At 40.1% G+C, this 18787-nt stretch overlaps 1 protein-coding gene across 3 annotated transcripts in view; it reads left to right on the top strand.

Moving 5' to 3' along the window:
- Positions 1 to 18787, top strand: part of LOC128888435 (uncharacterized) — a 269895-nt gene that overhangs the window by 91506 nt on the left and 159602 nt on the right. The window contains exon 3 of one of the 3 annotated variants that reach the window (XM_054145291.1): positions 8421 to 10089. The exons of the other annotated variants lie outside the window; for them this stretch is intronic. Coding sequence (XP_054001266.1) covers positions 8421 to 8461 — 41 coding nt within the window. The 3' untranslated portion in view covers positions 8462 to 10089. Of the gene's footprint in view, positions 1 to 8420; positions 10090 to 18787 lie in introns of those variants that run through there. 3 annotated transcript variants of the gene reach the window in all.

Here is an 18787-nt window from a genome sequence, read left to right as displayed (position 1 = left end):
TGAACGACGGGATTGTATTTTTGTGCTTTCGACGTTGTTGCCTTAATTTTCAACTTGCTCTACTTCAGTCTTTCATAACTGCCTTTGTTTTCGTTGGCTTTAAATTCGAGCCTGTTCAACCCGAGGATGAGCTCGCCGAACTAGGAAGAACTTGAAGAGAAGGCAGAAAACAGAGTGGTTTAGGCGCGGACTTACTTAAATAACACGAAGTCTTTCCAAACCGTAGGGCGAACTAGCAGTCACGATCGCCGCTGTTTTCTTACGTAACAAATTTTTGACGAGGACGCGTTTTGAGGAAAAACGAAAACACTCGGCTGGAGAAGAACTGGCGAAACTTTCGAGAATAGCACTTGGCTGCCCTAACCTAACTAGTTCATCCGATAACTGGTTAATCTTGTTGACTCCATTCTTCTGCAACTTTCGGAACGTAGCAAAAACGATTGGACAATTTCATTCAAATTTACATTCATACGCAATTTAACAATTTTCATTACATTGTAATAATTTCGTAAGGTATATTCAATTTTGCTCCTTGCATATTTCAATATTCTTCACGTCGTTCCTGGCTAAGATTTGGAACTTGTGTAATTGCGTATAACGTTTCACAGAATAAGGATGCAGTCATGGTTGGTTAGGTTCGTGTTTGCACTGGAGTCGGTGCGCGGTGTCTGTTCATTATGTGTGCGCAGCGTAGAACCATTATGGTACTTACATAGTAGCTGACCGTGTAACGTGGTATATTTACTGTACGATCACTTGGACTGCCGGTAGGGTACGGAGGGGTATCAAGTTATGTGGCATTTCATTCGCTGGCTTGTTATAAACTCAATTACTGCGTTACTTATGTCACATCGTAGCTAATTACGTAATATCGTGTGCACTGTCTGGCCAGTTACGGTCTGTATCTACTTGCTTTAGTAAGACCGCCAAGTTTCTTGTTTGTGTTGAATGCATAAGTGACGCAAGACCTTGTGTCACTCGAAGAACAATTACACTGTATAACAATCACTAGAAGAACAATTATAATATAATTTCAGTAATTCCTTACACCGAAGAGTTTTTATTTACTTGTAATTTTTTGAAAACTGACTATTTCCATCTTTAATGAATGAAGCGATAATATTACAGAGACGTTCTGTATATGGAGCCAATTAGGTCGCTCATTACGAAATAATTTGAAATAAACAATGACAACCGAAATAGGTTAGATATCACAGTAATTATTCTAATCCAACAGCGAACTGGTAACAATGCCAATGGTGCTAATATATTCATCGCTAAAACAGCTTATAATTCAGTTTAACAGACTGGATTAATCCTGTGAAATTCATTCAGTGAAATTCTACACACAAGTGTATTTTCGATGATCATAGTCGAGTTTCCTCTTTCAAGCTTTGGTAATACAAGTCATTGTAATTAGCAGCTTTGTATTGCTAGTTGTCAAGCAGCAATATCATATACGTCCACTAGTTTGTCTAGTCTATATCATTACTACAATTTCACTTTATTTTTGCATATAATAGCACTTCTTTTTGAGTCATTACGAGACACCCTATGTATGTTAATATTACTGGAGTTAAATAAATTCAATAAAACTGCAAATGTAGCCCAGAGAAATAAGAAACGACGGCAAAACGGCGAGGGTTTGCGAGAAAGTAGACGAGCTTGCAAGAACTGATACTTTCTACGTCATAGCGACGCAGTTAAAGTACTCGAGTCGGCCAGAGAAGTAAATGGACTCGAATCCATCGGACTTGCACATCGAAGAGCAAAGGAGGGATGCGACGGAACGGTTTGAGGCTGCTAGACACTGTAGGAAGGGTCGTGAAATATTGCCTCCGGATTCTGCATCCACCCACTCGTCTGCTTGCCACCCTCTGCCCAACCCCGTTTGAACACCTCCTTCCTGCCGAAGATCCTCCCTTCGAGACGAAACCAGAAGTTAAACGTCGACGCGTTTATTTCACGTTGACGTTCCCACCCCCTATCCCCCAGTCCTCTTTCTCGTCACTGTTCATACTCTGCTTACCCACCCCTTCGCACATCGCCAGCAGCCTTTTTCGGATACTGTTTTCATAGGATGTCGACGAGCGTGGCACAATTTTTATTGTAGTTTATTGAAGTCAACAGAGTTCTTTATAATGTTCGCGAGGTGGTAGATACAAACAGAAAACACAACGACTGTTTAGAAAAGCATATTTATACGATTTTAGACCTTCTGAAACGCATAGGAACCACAAAATAATCATTTGTTAAATACTAGAACCATTTGAATTACTCTTTAGCTAAGGGTTTAATGTCCGAAAAAATCACCAGAGTAAAAGTATTATCCTTTATTTACATTGGTATATCGCGATGAATTATTGGCACCGGTTCCGCGGTGCACTTTCTGCTGATGCGACGGCGGTAAATGAAAATCGTAATCTGCGCCATGGAAATAGATATTTCATTAATATTATTTTAAAAGCGACGCGTGCTGGCAACGGCAAAGTTAATTTGTAATTTTCAATTTAACGTTTCCATTACGATAATTCGACAGCTGGAAATAGAGATAACCTCGGATACGAATAAGCTTCCCCGAGAAAATTATTAATTCGATGTGCGTGCAAACCCATCGGAGAGGTGTCGTGTTTCTCGAGCAAACTGGAAAGTACTTCTGTTTATTTCTCTTTTCAGTGGCTAAAAGTTTCAATCCTCACATTTCTTTGATCAAAAAGTGAGATTCACTCCATAATCTAAATTTATTTCTCTTTTATTCGAAGAAATCTGATCCAAAGATCTTTCGCCGAGTAATATCTTTCTCTTACGCGGTGTTCCGTAGCAAACTAGTTAAAGGATAGACGTCCGACGACTGAACCGCAAGAAAATAGTGGCTCCGGTTGTCCCACAATTTGCTTTGAGTTACATCAGAGCTTAGCGTCCTTCCACGTCGTTTCTTTGGCCAGCTTTCTTGAACCAGCGGAGAGCGGTGTAATCGAAAGTCGACGGATTAAACTGCTCGCCTCCACGGTATCACGGGCACACATGTACGAAGATTGCTTGCAGATTTCCCAGCGTCAGGCTACAAACTAATCAAACTTTCTCGATCTGCTCTTCGACTTCCGATGGCGTCTTGTTTTTCGCGTCGTGTCTGCACTACGATCGTTCCACTCGTACCTTATGCGAGGTACATGGTCCCAGCGACTCGTAATTGGTTTCAAGATCGCGAATTTAGTCACCCTTTCGAGTGAAAATGTTCGTTTGGGTGCAAAAGTAAATCGTGTTCATAAAGTTGAATGAGAGCAAGTATTAGGTAGACTGGAAAGTAATGTCGTTTACATTACATTGAAACAAATTTTTAATTGATTATATAATCGCCCTTGTTATCAACAGGCTTTTGCGATCTAGTGCGAAAATTTTTAATGCCAGATCGATAAAAATCAATGAGCCGATGAATGATAAACAAGTATTTAAATGATAAACAAGTATCGGTTAGTTACCGTCAGTGGTGATCAGTATTGTTCAGCAGTAATTTTGATTATTTATAGATAATTCGTAGAAGTTTTATATTTCACACAGGATTTCTATTCTAAAGAAACAAATAGATTTCAATATATCCACGATTGATTACGCGAATTTCGAGAAATCCATCCAACCAGAACATCAGTCAACGTGTCCACCAAGTGCCAACGTTCTTTCCATCAAGAATCGTAACGTCCATCTGGTCCACCGGCTGAGAACAAGGTGGTCGACCGGCACGAACTAAGATCCGATTAATCAAATGGTTTTTAAGAGTTCGAAGAAAGTTAATTACTTTGCGGAATAAATGAGCGTGGCTTCATTCCGTTTTTCTTCCACGGCGATGAGAGATCTTTCTCCATTTATCTCCTCGAAAGTCACCGGACTCGAGTTTCTTTTTTCCTCTTCTGTGCGTTTCTTAACGCGATCGCGATTTAATGCATTTCTCGACTGCCTCCACTTTTCCCGGCTTTTCTCGACGCGAATAATGACGCACGGTTCAATCCTCGCTCGTTTCTTTTCGCGAATGCTGATTTTTCTGGAAAATCACTCGTGCCTACGGGAATCGGTATATTTACAAAAACTGCGGTGACACTCGAGTATCTCAAGCTTTTTGTATTGCTATTTTTATTAATATTACTTTTTGGCCGTAACGTTGTTTTAGATTTATAAAAATTGTTCCTATCATTGTATGAATATCCTATCGGTGTAAAGTAATAATTAACGTTATCGTGGTGTTGTTGTTGCACATTTCTGAACGTTGTAGGCGCATTTGTTAACTTTTTAATGTCTTCTTCCACGCCGAGAAGGCTATAAAGTAACATGTTTCGAAATTAAAAGAGCGTAATTAAGGCAGACGCGGATTAAAGAGTAACGGGATGCTGGAGGCGGAAACGACAACGCAGGGTGCATAAAACAGAAGACTTTAAAAGTGATATTGATGTTTAATGGTCGCTGCTAGATTACTTTCGTTCATGGTGCAAGGTTTATGTACATTGATAAAACCTTCCCGCACGTGCAACATTATTCATTTCGCGTACACGAAGCGACTAATAAAGAAGCGATTTAGCAATGTCGTACTAAATAGTTTTCATGGTAAAATATTAAGTGTCGTCGGACTTTACTTGATGAATAATTATAGCGGCGTCATGAACGATAAACTACACCTTGCAATCTGCGGTTTATGTTTATAATAATATAATACTGTTTTCACTACACTTTTAGCTCAATGCGTTGCTGAAATAGGAATCTATGGACTCTAATAATGGAAAAATTTTATGAGTAGTTGCACAGAATCATTCATTACCTAATACCATATTCCTAGCCTGAAAATCCAGGAAAACATCCTTAAATATCGAGCATACGAATTCCATCCTGCCTGAGCGAAAACGTGAAGTTCCACTGTTTACCCGAATCTGTTCTCTCATCCCGAGACACGCATGATACACCCCAGAAAAGCTTGCATTATTTCCATGAATATCGAGCACATGTATAAGCAGACGAACTCCATGGAAATTCGAAACCCACCAGTACGAATTTCTCGTTCCATCGCTCAACTTGTTCGCGCAATATTTCTGCGTGCCGTAAAACCCTACGCAATTTCCGGCCAGAGTATAAACGACAGACGTCTGCGACGAAATCGATGGCAACGTCAGCGAATTCAGATGGACTCGGTGTTCATTTAAAAGCAAACTTTCCCGTCTGGCAATTTTCGTCCAACATTTCCGAAACGATATAATTCCTCTCGCGGAGGAACGACGTTTTCCAAGCTTATGGTCGTCATTTCCACGATACACCTGCCACTGGTAACTTACTACGGATAAAAAAGAACTTCTCCTGTCATAGCTGAAGGACATATTTTTTATTCTCGGGTGCAGATACCCTGGCAGGTCCCATTTGAACGAAAAACGCGAGGCTAAGTATGTTTAATATTTTATGTTGACAAGCTGTAAATCAATATTGCAAATAATAGATCAAAGTACAATGAAAAGGGTAAGAACGGATTCGGATGGTAGCATTAAGAAATGCGCAACAAGATACAAGTTGTGACAGTCCATTTAAATGAAGTAAAAATTACGAGATTTCGTAGATCTGGTGTCAGGGGATCATAATACAACGCTGGCTCATAGGAGAAGCGAAACTTGGATATTATAGTCGAGCTTGGCGTTCGTTCGCGAGAACGTTGCCTGTTCGGATAAGTTTTCCATTCCAATCTCGGGAGTTCGTAGCAAATATTAAGTACAGTGTATTACAGCGTCCTGGAGCGACACGATTCCAGAAAGAAAAGATCGGAAAATCGATAAAAGAGTGAACGTGCTTCAACTTTTTCTCCTGCCGGTATCCTACGTTTGATCACTGCAATGATTACGCCTGCCGCTGTTGCAGCCTCTTTGATATCACGTTCATTGCTTTCTCGGTTTTCTCCCTGAAACTTCACCCCTCCTTCTTCGTATTTTCTGCGCTGTTTATCAAAGCATGATCGGCGTGTACCGTCGGAAAGGCAAACGAAGCCTCGAGAAAACCGAATAAACAGGACTAAGTGAGTTTGACGTTTACGTGCGGACCGACGTTTCTCCGGGCGAAGGGATATTAGACTTTAAATGACGGTATTAGAACTCGACTTCCTCGAGACTAATACGGTCTATATTTTGCACTTTGCGACGAAACTTCGCAGGTTTCTCACCGTGCCAGTGGTATTGCGGTCCGATGTCGGCTCGCTTTAAGCTCGGGATAAATAACCGCGAACCAGGTAATTACTAAATGTTTTTCCGGCATTTTCTGCTCGAAATAATTAACGAACTGCGTCTCCAGGGAGTAAATCAAACATCACGAGAAATGGAGGAGAGCGTGTTCCGTTCAACCCTGAGAATACTTTTTCTTTAATGTAATTAAACGAGAACTAATGAATCTGTTTCAATAGGAAGCAAGTTGGTGGCGACGTTCTGATTGTTCCACTGAATCTATATAATTTGTAGTAATACAAATTAATTTCAGTTTCTGAGGAAGATTTCATAAGACAATTTGAATAGATATTGTACATAAGAAAGTATTACATCCATTATGTGACACAGAATTTCTGTTAAGTAAAAATTGCAGTCTGAATTCCCTTCATACAATTTATGTTTGGTATCTAATGGGTTATAGCTCGCATAAACAATTGTCGGATTTAATGGACGTTGCGAATGAATCAATGCACAGTGTTTTTGTTTGTCATGTATAATACGAATAATATTCTGCCGTCCTCTAATGCACGCCGGTCAGGAAATTTACCTCGAGAGCTGTAAAAGTTGTTTACATCCGCGCGATATTTGCCGTTTCGGTGATTTACGCCCGCTGAAAAGTTTGGTAACTATCTGTCACGAGCCAGTTGCGTCACTTTCATGCCGAGTTTCAAACAAACAAGTTATCTAAAGAACGACCTGCATATGCGGCAGACAGAGACGTCACGGCGAGGGAAAGCTCCGACCGAAAAACCTTTTCCGAAATGTCGAATGCTTTCGCGAGTACATCCTTTGTAACCGATTCTCGCATATTAAAAAAGAAAAAAAATCTTTGGAGGTATCTCGAAATTTCCTTTGAGGTTATACTTCTCGTTTTCACACTCTTCTATTCTTTGTGTGAGAATAAATCGAGAATGTGGAATAAAATTTTTTCGTATCAGGCTTTGTTCTCGAAGAAATCGAGCTTATAGGCTGGTCTGACCATTACTCACCTTTTCTACTTGGAGCGAGTATCTTTAACACTCAGAGTTCCAAGCAAGTCGAACTTCTTTTATATTCTTTTTAAAGTTGCTGATGATTTAGGCTAATTATATCGATATATTTCTTCCTTAATTATTGGAATGCATCCATTCCTGTCAATTCGTCGCTATAACCGTAACAAATCTTTTGGGAGTGTCTCGAAATTTCCTTTGGGGGTCGCGTCATTGTTCTTTTTTCTTCACTCTTTCCTTAGCCTCTGCTTGTAATTACAAAGACTCTGCTTTTCCTATCGACTCTCCTTTCACCGAATTCATCTCGTCGTTTCATTATCCAACAGCTCGTCATTGTCGTCCTCTCTTCGTTTCCCTTAATTGCTGATCTCCTTAGTATTTAGGTCAGAGACGATAAGTGAAGGGACCTTACTTTTCTAGGAGGTTTCGTTCACGGATGTGTAATTTGACACCCAGCGACAGAACCATGGGAATCGAATAATTAATTGGAATCTTTATTAAATTATTATTCCTTGTTCCTATGATGCTTTTAAGTTATGTTCGAATACCTTCGTTGATATAAACACGGCAAATCACGCTGGTTCTTAATCACAAATACGCTTTCTTCCTTTAACAAAAGTTCCAATTAACACATTATACGTAATCCTAGAAGGGTCGTTTCCGTCGACTATGTGAGTTATATGCTTTCGATTCAGAGTCAGTTGAATTCTCTTTTCACGGAATGGCACGTCGCTTTCTACGATTGGCGACGATTTATTCTTAACGTCGTATTGATTCCCGTCCCGACGCTGAAGCGAACAAACGTTATTTTTAGAGATGCGTGTACTGAAAGTAAAGTTGAGAATTAGCCGACCTTGCCTCTCGTTAATCACGAGAAGCTTCGACGAAAGGTCGACCGATCGATCTCGACGAGCTCGTTCCACGTCTCTCTGAAATTACCCGAAACCGTAAAAATTTTCTGCAGCCAGTAACGATACGCGTTCCAGGAATCGATTGTACGCTGCTCAGAGCCAATTTACGATTCCTGCGACGTCCTGCATCGTTCCATGGCATCTACACAGTGTAAATTAAAACCAGGAGATTTTCAACAAACATATTACAAAATGATTAAGTTACTTGTAATGAATATTTAAATATATATATCACACTTCTGCTTTCGAAAGAATTATATATTATTTAAGGCTAATCGTATCCTTCATTTTTGTTGTAGGTACGTATACGTCAACTCACAGTGTGAATGATTCTTGCTGAATAACATAGGGTAAGTGTTTGTACCATTACTCTAAATGGAGTAATGGTTATACTGATGTCAATGACCACTCGTAACTAAAAGGATTGTCACGAATAGTTATTCTTAATTTTAATTTGAAATTCGTAATAACAAGTCTCGATCGAGCTCGATCATCCCGTAATCTCAGACCATTAGACAACTTTTCAGACTCACGGGGTCCAGCCTTAACTTCGGGTCGTCGATGGCTCGTAATTTCACCTTGTCGCGCAAACTTTGATAACGCAATTATTGTCTCATAGTGACACGACCCCACGGTTACTGCCCTCTATTAAATCATTTTCAGCCATGGAGTAATTCGAGACTCGCGATCTTGGTCGCCTCGAGACTCGGCTCCGGGTCGATGGCATAGATGAACACAACATTATTTAGATAACAAATTCTAAAGTAAATCTGCGTATAACATTTCATTGCTCACGTTTATTCGATTAGACGCTTAAATTTTTATTTAAATAGGGAATAATAGCTTTTTGATGTTCACAAATTTTGAACCAATTAATGTATTACTATGATTGCAACACGCTTTCTTTTTATTTATATTTCTGAACGTTTTCATCGAGGTTTTCATCATTTCTTCCCTGTGAAATATTTCATTTTGTCTAAATTTTAATTGGAATCGAGCAAATGAGTGATGAAATGTTGTCGCTTTTCAGTCGTTTCACGAAATTTGTATCTGTATAAAAAATTTGTCCATTTCTGTTCGCCGAACCCAGGAACGTGTTCTATTCGAATTCCGACGAACCACGCCGTAATCGAATGACGGGAGATATGAAGCAAAATGAATCGTCCGAGTTAACGTCCGATTTTGTTTTAATAAAAACTTCGTTCGCTTTTATCTAGTTACGTATTCGGTTGGAAAATTGAATGAAATTGAAGCCAACAACCGAATTAACATCGATTCCTACCCCCGGAACCGTTCCGCGCCGCTCGAGAGAAACGAGCGTCTCGCAAAACAGCGGAAATCATGGTATTCGCCGATCCGACGGACATTTGTAGATACAAAAAAAAAAAAATAAATTAACGTGTAAGCGATAGAGTAAATATTACGGTGGACGTTCTAATTTTTCGACATATTTAGTTATTAACGGTACAAGCGTTGCAGCTGTTTCATTAAAATTGTTTCATTAAAATTGCATCGAAAACCACGCTTTACCCGTCGCAATTAGTATAGAGGGCATCGTAAACCCGTAATTGAGAATGAATTCACCCCTTCAACTTTCGAATCCTTCGTTAGCCCGTGCACCGCAACGAAATGGTTACGTTGATTTGGTACACGAGCGTTTATGGACAATCTCTTGCACCGAATTCCAGCCTCGTCTATTTATAATTACAAGCTAACGATCAACAGAGTGGAGGGCCGATTTAGTACATCAAACGACTCTATATTACGTAATTCCATCACAGCCATTAGTCATGTTAGGAGTGATTAGGCTCTTTCAGTTAGGCGATGAGTTATTAACGTTGCTGCACAAGTATACGCTAGTCACCAATTCTGGCTTTACAAATTCGGCCAGTAATTTAACCATCGAGTACTTCGGTGGATTGCCAAAGGGCCCTTCGTAAACTACGGAATTTAAATTACAGAAATCGTTTCCCTACTTCTTTTCAATATAGTGTAATGATTTCGACGCAAACGAAATTTGCAAATTCGATAACGTTTCACCTCAGCATTCCCTTCGACTAAGTAGCTTTTCGAAGCAGTGGTCGTAATACATGCAAATTCACGGTGGTCCCAATAAATTCTAAATTCAAATGGACAATACAAACAGAGCCCATACGTGGACTACATCGAACGATCCTCAACACGATGGGAAGATCTGTTACGTGGCCACTCCAGCTCCATTCAGAACACAAACATAGATTCCATCGCAACAGTAACTGGAACGAAACTACGTTTTACTGGTTGGTATAGTCAATTCAAACTCATTGGCCGCCCAAGGCCATTTTCTTCCTAGTGAATCACGTCTGCTTCAACGCTACGCGAGTTTACCTTTTTGTTTACACACTGATTGCCAATCCAATTCCACAAAGGGTTCTCTAAACAATGCTCCTAGATTTTTGCATATTTCGTACTTTCGACAGTTTCTGTTTCCAACGATTAGATCAGAGACTTTCAAAGTTCAAGGATTTTCACGTAGGTTTATACATATTTAAACGTCACGCCTTTAAAAATGAAACATGGATGTCATACACATATGCATGTCGTGGCAGTCGACGTGATAAGAGTCAAAGAATGTATGCATATACGGGTTTGCATATGCATACAGTAAGAGACTTAAAAAACAAAGAACATAAACTAAACTGCGACTGCAGAATGCATGCAGGTGAAACAAGTACAGTCAAGAGACTCGAATATTATATTATATACTAGCAGATTGTGATGGTGGACTACAGCGAAAATTAATGAAAGAATGGATGATATATTACAAACACAAATCATACAGGATGACATATATCTCGTGAAATCCGTGTAACCCTTTCAAATAACGTCAAAGACACGAAAATGCGATAGAGGATGAATCTTTGGAGACCTTTGTCGCTGTTTCCAAAGCTCAAAGACTACGTCGTGCCCTTTTCCATCAATCACAGACGCGATCTTGCAAACATAAGGGCTCGCACGTTGCAAATATTTGGTCGGGAGCCATCGTTATCGGTCTTCGACAGCCAGGGTAGCGTGAATTAACAGTTCGGTGTCAGTCACCGATAACCGACATGGCGGCAAGCTCGTGACGGATGATCTAGCCAGTCGTAAATTCGCTAAATGCGAACGACGCGGGGGTGCGAGTCGAAAAATCGCTGACTAATAAAGCACCCTCGTGGCAAAAACGTGGCCATAAAGAAGAAATGTAATTTCTGAAATGTGCACGATCGCTCAGTGCACTATTCTTATGCACCTTCTTTTAAATTTTAAACTCATTTTCTAATGTACATGGTTATATTGCAAAGATACCTGTGCTACTATTATTTATCTAATTAATACATTTCTTGATAAATTCCTTATGTAAACAAAGCTTCACCCCCATCTATAATCCGAAAATTAATTATCCTCGAGAACAAGGTCGAAACCTCATCTGAAAATTAGAAACCTGAAACTGACCTATTCTATAATAATCTGAAACGTTCGTAATCAGTTCAATCACGGTCCCGGTCGAACGTGTCTTAATTCACGAATAACCATGCGGTGGATCTCGACTATAAGTCACCGTAGATAACGAAGCGAGACCCTATCGCGATGCATCTTTCGCCTAGACCGAGAACTCGTAACTTCATTACGCGCAGAAGTTCTCTGCCAACTTCCTGGACGTTCGAAGTTTCGCCTTGGCAGATAACCGGACCTAAGCGCGTCGGATGAATTATGCAGTTTTGTATGCACAGCTCGCTGACGGGCTTATGCGCGTGACGGTGTGCCTGATTTCCCTACGCGGCCGGGGGCCAACAGATCCCCAGGAATGCAATTAAGGAGAGGACTTTGTCGTTGACCGACGTCTCCTGGTGTAACCTCCCCCTCTTCCATCTCGATATCTTTCCCCACGACTCGCCGAACTCTGCTTCTTCGCCCAGTTTCGCTGTCTTAATCACGAGTCGTACGCTCCTGCTCCAATAACCTCATCGTTCATTAAGGCCGAGGAATATTCGGCTGGAAACAGCCGCGCGAAACAGGAATTGTTCCACGAGATGACTGCTCCACTAGTTCTGTCTCTGCGATTTCATTTTCACCGTCTTATTTCTCCTCGAATTTTCACTGAGATGTTCTCCTGGAAGGAGAATACTCAAATTTTGATTATTTTTTGGTCCGCAAGTAAAGAAGTCTAAGAATTGTTGAGACAATAGTTAGGGCTTTTCCTGCGTTTATTGAAAGATAATACTTTGAAGAGTTTATTTACTACATCGAATAGCACCCAAAACATTGCACCTTTAATTCGAAGTATATCGAAATCTTTGAGTCGAGAGGTTTGAGATTCCACGAGTTTTGGATTTTCTGCATAGGACGTCGCAGGAGTCTGGTACGGTCACGGGTAACGGTTGTTTATTCTGTTTGCGTGTGCATGTAACTTCCTACATTCTGTATTATCTAGTGCCTGATGGAGTTGAGTTTACACTTGGTCGTGTACTTATCTACGGCGCGGTATCTAGTCACGAACAGCAATAAGATTGAATGACAGGAATTACGGTTCGTGTCGTTGGCTGCCTATAGAGCACGTATCCGCTTCCTATCGAGTAACTTTGTACAGCACTCGAAGCACTCCGAGTGTCTGTTGACAGTGGTCCAGAGGCGCTGGTGATCCTGTCACAGGATATCTTTGAGCATTGCCCTATTCGCGGCTGTCAAAGGACGCGATTAACCTTCGTCGTCTCGCCGTTACATTACAAACGAGGCAGCCGTGACCTTATATATCCGTTTCCCTGTTAGTTTTCGCGTTGGAAATTTAGCAGTTCTATCTATCGATTTATCTTCTATAGTGGCCTGGAAATGCTGGGGTAATTTGACGAGTAATTGCCGCAGTACGTTCCTATCCCCTGGAGTTCGGGTAATGATCGGTTCCTCAACGGAGCATGAGCTCCATACGAGATACCTGGAAATTAGGACGATTCCTCGAGGATGCGCGAAACAATCTGTTGCGGGAACAAAACTTGTTTTAACCTTTCCTTCGGTAACGTCTTCCAAGACTATTACAGTTCTCGCCTTCGAGGCAGAAATTCGAGCCTGGTTTACTTAGTCGGTTTCCTTCAATATCCAGCAATTTATTTTTTAATGAGGCTCTTAAGCGGGATTTCTTGCTACCTGTTAAATTGCCGATAAAGAAATATGTGACGTTGTTTTGTTAAGCATTCAAACGAAGGTATATGAATAATGAAGAGAAATGCACTATAGGAAACGGAGCACAGAGGAAGAGTATTTGTTTCTCATTAACTCCAGGACTATGTACAAGAAATTATCAGATTGCAACATTTCACAGTTATCTACATATCCATAATTGAAAAATGGGAATTTGTTGAAAGTTCTAGACAATTCCAAGTAGATGTCCTGCTGTTTCGCTAGTCGCGTTGGACAGCGCTCCACTTCCTCCGGTGTAAATAAAAATCTGGAGGAGATTTAGATGAATCATGCAACGACTTAAAACTCGTACGAAGCGTTCGCGTTACACGCGGTCCATTCATTCTGGCCTCTTTAAGAAGTCGGTTCATCATGGAGAACCTTCTTCTCATTCCCGCTCCCCTTTCTTTGGTCTCGCGAGCCCGAAAGGTCGGTCGGCCGTTACTGCCAGGCTGAATGCAAAGCATAGAAATATGCATGCGGACTGAAGGAGACCATCGTCGGCCATTGTGCTTCCATCTTTCTTTTTCCGCCGACTACAGTCACAGATTACTGAATCTTTTCATGGCAGAGTTCCGTCACGTTCCGCGACTGTTGTGCGCCGCGAGTCGTCCTTTATCGGCAGGATAAACTCGATTTCACACACGAGGCTATCGTTTGGCCGTCCAAGAAACGATTTCAACCTCGTTTATTATTTCCCCTTTTTCCTTAGAAGCTTGTTTACTCGATGGTCGAACTAACTTGATCACCTGGAAGGGGGGGGGGGCGAGATGTCTTTGTCCTACATGTAATTTCAAAGCTTCGTATTGTAGGGTAGATGACCTACTTTGATTCAGGAAATTCGTTGAATTGATGAAATTAAAGTGGGAATCATATAGGATAGAGGGGGCCACTAGAAGCACTTGTAGTGTTCACGTACTATTGATAGTATTAGAGTGTTATGAAAACAGATATGACCTTCTGTAGAGGTTCATTAGCTACGGTTATTTGGTGACATGGTTTCCCAGGCTAGCTTCTATTCACTCAGTATGTAATTTAATTCAATTTTATAATTTACAGTCAATCCCACAAATATTGGTACCCTGTATGTCCATTGAATAAGTTTGATTAAATTAAATAATAGTTTTGGTATTACCAAATGAATTTTTCATTATAAATACGTATACGAATAAGCTTATACATGTATATATTTATATATACATCAACATTTAGTTTAAACATATTTCTTTAATAGACACAGATGATATAAATATTGATGGGATTGACTGTACATCGTAATTAAAAGCTGTTTATTTTTAACTTACTAATTGAATGTGTTATTCATCCATTTATGAATTCAGATGGATTATCTTGGGTGCCTCGGTCGATTCCCTTTAACCCTCACACATTCAACCGTATCAGTTGAATTACTTATTCGAATGTATCCATTTGTAGATTAAACCAGGTCATCCTGTACGAGCCAGTCATTCAGGGAACGTTGATAATACACACACGCATCGAATACAGTAAAAATACAAATACAAATAAAATAGTAGAGACGGATTTAAAAAATTAATTCTCTGTGGTTTTGGGACACGCGATCAATTGAATTTAAAGAAATTGTGCAATGGTTGAGGGGACACCGAATGGCTGCGGATATTTTCATTTCGAACAAAGCAATGATGAAAACTTTGTTTCCTGCTTCGTACGTTGGATTCATCATGTGGGAACGATTCGAACGTTCCTTTTGCCCCTCGCTTTTTCATCTTTCGCGTGCTCGACTTTCGTGTGCTTCACGTCGAAGTTTCAGCGTTATCCGCTTCGTTACCCTCGTGCTGGGGCAAAAACAGATTTAAAGTCTTTGTAGTTTTCGCGGTTTCCTTTCGCAAAAACTTCTCAACCATCCCTGAACCCACCCTTATCCACTTTTTACCACCCTTCAGCACGTCAATCGTCTCCCGCGAAGCTTCGTATGGTGCTGGGAATTTGAAGAATCGGGTCGGTTTACAATTCCCGCGAAACTTTTAACTCACGGGTGAATTGCTGCTTTATCATTTCGCTCGAGAGGGAATTACACGGTGCCGCGCGTTATTCGTCAATTTGCTTCATTGCGGCACTATCTTGGCTCTTTGTCATCGTAAAACGCAAAGGAATTCTGAACGACGAGTGGAATTTCATTTAAAATAATATTAATGTTGTAAAAGGAGTCTTAAAGGTGGAATTGCTACTTAACCCTTATGAATCTAGGGTAAAAATCGGGCGATATTTAAGTGTAGAATCTGCTTTGAAATTTTAATGTGCCACATCGATTCAATTAATAGTATTCAAAACATCAATAGGGTTTGCATTAGTAACAACACATCTTCATTGCACTAAAATTATTTAGAATGTGAAATGAATTACTGATTGAAGAGGTATCCTTATTATTATACAATAATAAAGATGAGTATACATTTATGGAACCAGGGCGAGGTACAGCCATAACCTTATCTCGAGAAGTATGTTACAAGAATGTAATGAGAAGCAGAGTTAAAAAAAGGTAGAGTATATGTAAGCAAACTCGAATACAAAAGGAAATTATTAAAAAATTAGAAGAGGAAGAGTATAAATAGCGTATTTGCATGTTAATAACGGAGAAAGAACAAGAGAAAAGTAGACAAGAAAATTGTTAGTACAAGATAAGGAGTTATACAGGAAAGTATGAAGTTCATTGACGAAGGTAACAGGAAAAATCCTGAGAAACAAGAACAAAGAAGTATAATAACGAGTTATCGATTACCGTCTCATGTTTGTCAGCTTTTTCTGCATCTAATTTATGTCTCTCTAAATCTACTCTCTAATCGGCTCACTTAGAAACAAGATACAGTTTCGTCGAGATTATTTTCGCCAATAACCTACAGAGTCTTCGGTCTACCGAAGTTCTTAAACAATCAAGGTCTTTAAACTATTTACGCCCAATCAATCGATTCAACCTACTTTTATATATTCGGAACGTGAACCCTGTCTAACCTATTTTTACGTGCGGATACTTCTAGAGACCGCATCGAGCTCTTGTACAAGTTCATTTAAACTACAGGGCGACTCGAAATATGCGGCTAAATATTGGCAGCCTGCTCTATTCGGGTGGATATAGGTCGTACGGTCATGTAGGTATAGAGAAAGGTTTCCAGTCTGACTTATAAAAGCTCTTGTTGTTTATAGGTGGTGCTCTACAACTATTTCATACATTCTATTTATATAACGTAATAATAAGATTAACCCTTTGCACTCGAAGCAATTTGGTTATATGCAGGTAGTCAACTCCGAGACCATTTTCCTTAGATTTCTGAGTTATGGAATGGCAATGAAAAACTCTTTGCACTTTGTTAAATTATACGATCCTTTTTTTAAATTTTACATTTTTATTAACCAAACATAATCATACACAAATAATAATAGTTTCGACATCAAATAATCAAAGCCACTTTTCGTTCGTTCCTAAAGAGAAAAGCCCGTTTAATTACTTTTTTAATCCGATAAACACCCCAAGCATTTCTCGGAGCGTCCAAAAAGTAATTCATTTAACCGATAGCTGAAAAGTATGACTAAAATTACGGAGACAATGGACGAGTTCCCCTCGATTTGGAAATAATTCGACCGTTCCTTCAAATTTGTCAATACCATTCCGCTCGTTCGCTGTATTGTCCCGGGATACTTTTGTTCGAGGAAATCTGGCCCGTTGTTTACAAGTTATATCGTGGACTCTTGATTCCCCGTCAAGCAGCGTAGCTGCGCGTAAACCCCGCACTCCCATTGACATTATCCGATATTTGTTTGCTGCACAATCAATATTAACACTGTACTCGACGCTTTCGCGTGCGCTGGCCGAGTCGTGGGCGCGGTTTAATGAAAGCGAAATATACATTTCAGTTACAAGCGTATATCCAGCCGCTAGTCCCCAGCACCATGTTGTTTTTTCGCCCACGCGAATGCCTCACGGGCAGGCGAAGAGATATTTGCCATCGTTCTCGCGATATCCACAGGCATTAGCAATCGTTTTTCCCCTCTCGTTCTCTCTCTGTCAGCCAGGAGTTGCGTTGTTTAGATATCGTTGCGAAGTCACGTTTCAGCATCCTGAATTCGTTACGTTGGTTCGCCTTTCCCTCTGCGTTCACTCGAGTATTTACTGCATCGCGATACTTGTCGGCGATTGTTATACACGCGCCTCAAACGCACGGATGTGCATATATTATCCCGGGGGAATTAATTTATTAACCTTTTCAGACCTGAATTACTTTTTTTTTCTTGTACTAATGTAACTTAATTTTTATGTTTTACTTAGACTGAAATTAATATGGTAAAATTAAAAAAATCCTAATATTGTAGTTTTCGAGGAAAACTAGTCTCTCTTCATGCGCATAAATAAAGACATTCGCCCTAAAAGATAGTGTCGGCAATTTTGAAATGTTGTGTCCTCAATTGTGGCCGCCAGGTTTGAAAGGGTTAACACAAGATCTATTTTTCTATTGTTCTGGTATAATTCTAAGAGGAAATATGAATTTCCTCCTTAAACCGTCTATTTGTTCCAAAAATAGCTTCCTTTGTGAACGATAAAATAAAATTGACGCAGAAAGGCGTTAGGTTTATCGGTAAACAATCAATTTCTCGACGTTGATCATGGCGTACGCGCGATAAACGTCTGGCCGACACAGGAGATGCGCTATCGTGGCAAGTAGCGAGAATGGAAATTGATGGAAAAAGTTGACCGACCCAGTATTAACCGATAACCTACATACGCGGAAAGTTCAACGTCGCGGCCCTGCTGGGACGCTCGCATCATAAATTGCAACGGATTTAATCGCGCGTTCTCACGGCGCTTTTCGGAACACAGAGAGGCGAAATAATCTCGAGTGCTTCTTAATTTTGCAAACGCGTTGCGAACCACTTGGCGTGCAAATCTCGTTACCTCCCCAACCGATGGAAACGTTATTTATTCGACGTGGATCGCGGTGACAAATTCATCATAGGATTGCTACGTGGAATTTAGTGGACGCGTCGCGCGAAACATTCTGACTGATACTCATTCAGAGATGGAAACCGACGGCACGATTCGTATTTTTTTTTCCTGTCTACTTTATGGGGTGGATTTACCTGGAATTACTCCAAATTTCAAACTTTGGTAGTTTGATATGAATATGTTGAATCAGTTTACTAGTATTTTGTTCTTCATAGATCCTTGAAATATTAAATTTTAGAAACTTGGTTTCGTTCAGTTTGTTTCTTCGTATTTCATATTATAATGATTTTTAGTAGAGACAACATTTTTCTTCGTTTTTCCAGACATGTAATTTCCTAATGTACAACCTGAGCTTTTCATTTTTAAATCAACCTAAGTCTTTTATTATATTTTGCTTTATTGTTAGACGTTGCTATATGCTCGCGAAACACTGGATCGTGGCCGATTACCGATATTAAACTGCGCTGTCACAGTCAGTGTCCAGATGATCGAACATCC

Source organism: Hylaeus anthracinus, unplaced genomic scaffold, assembly GCF_026225885.1.
Source record: "Hylaeus anthracinus isolate JK02 unplaced genomic scaffold, UHH_iyHylAnth1.0_haploid 11994, whole genome shotgun sequence".
In the NCBI taxonomy this organism is placed as follows: Eukaryota; Metazoa; Arthropoda; class Insecta; order Hymenoptera; family Colletidae; genus Hylaeus; species Hylaeus anthracinus.
The sequence above is the reverse complement of the archived record's forward strand: the minus strand, read 5'-3'. Positions and strand labels throughout refer to the sequence as shown.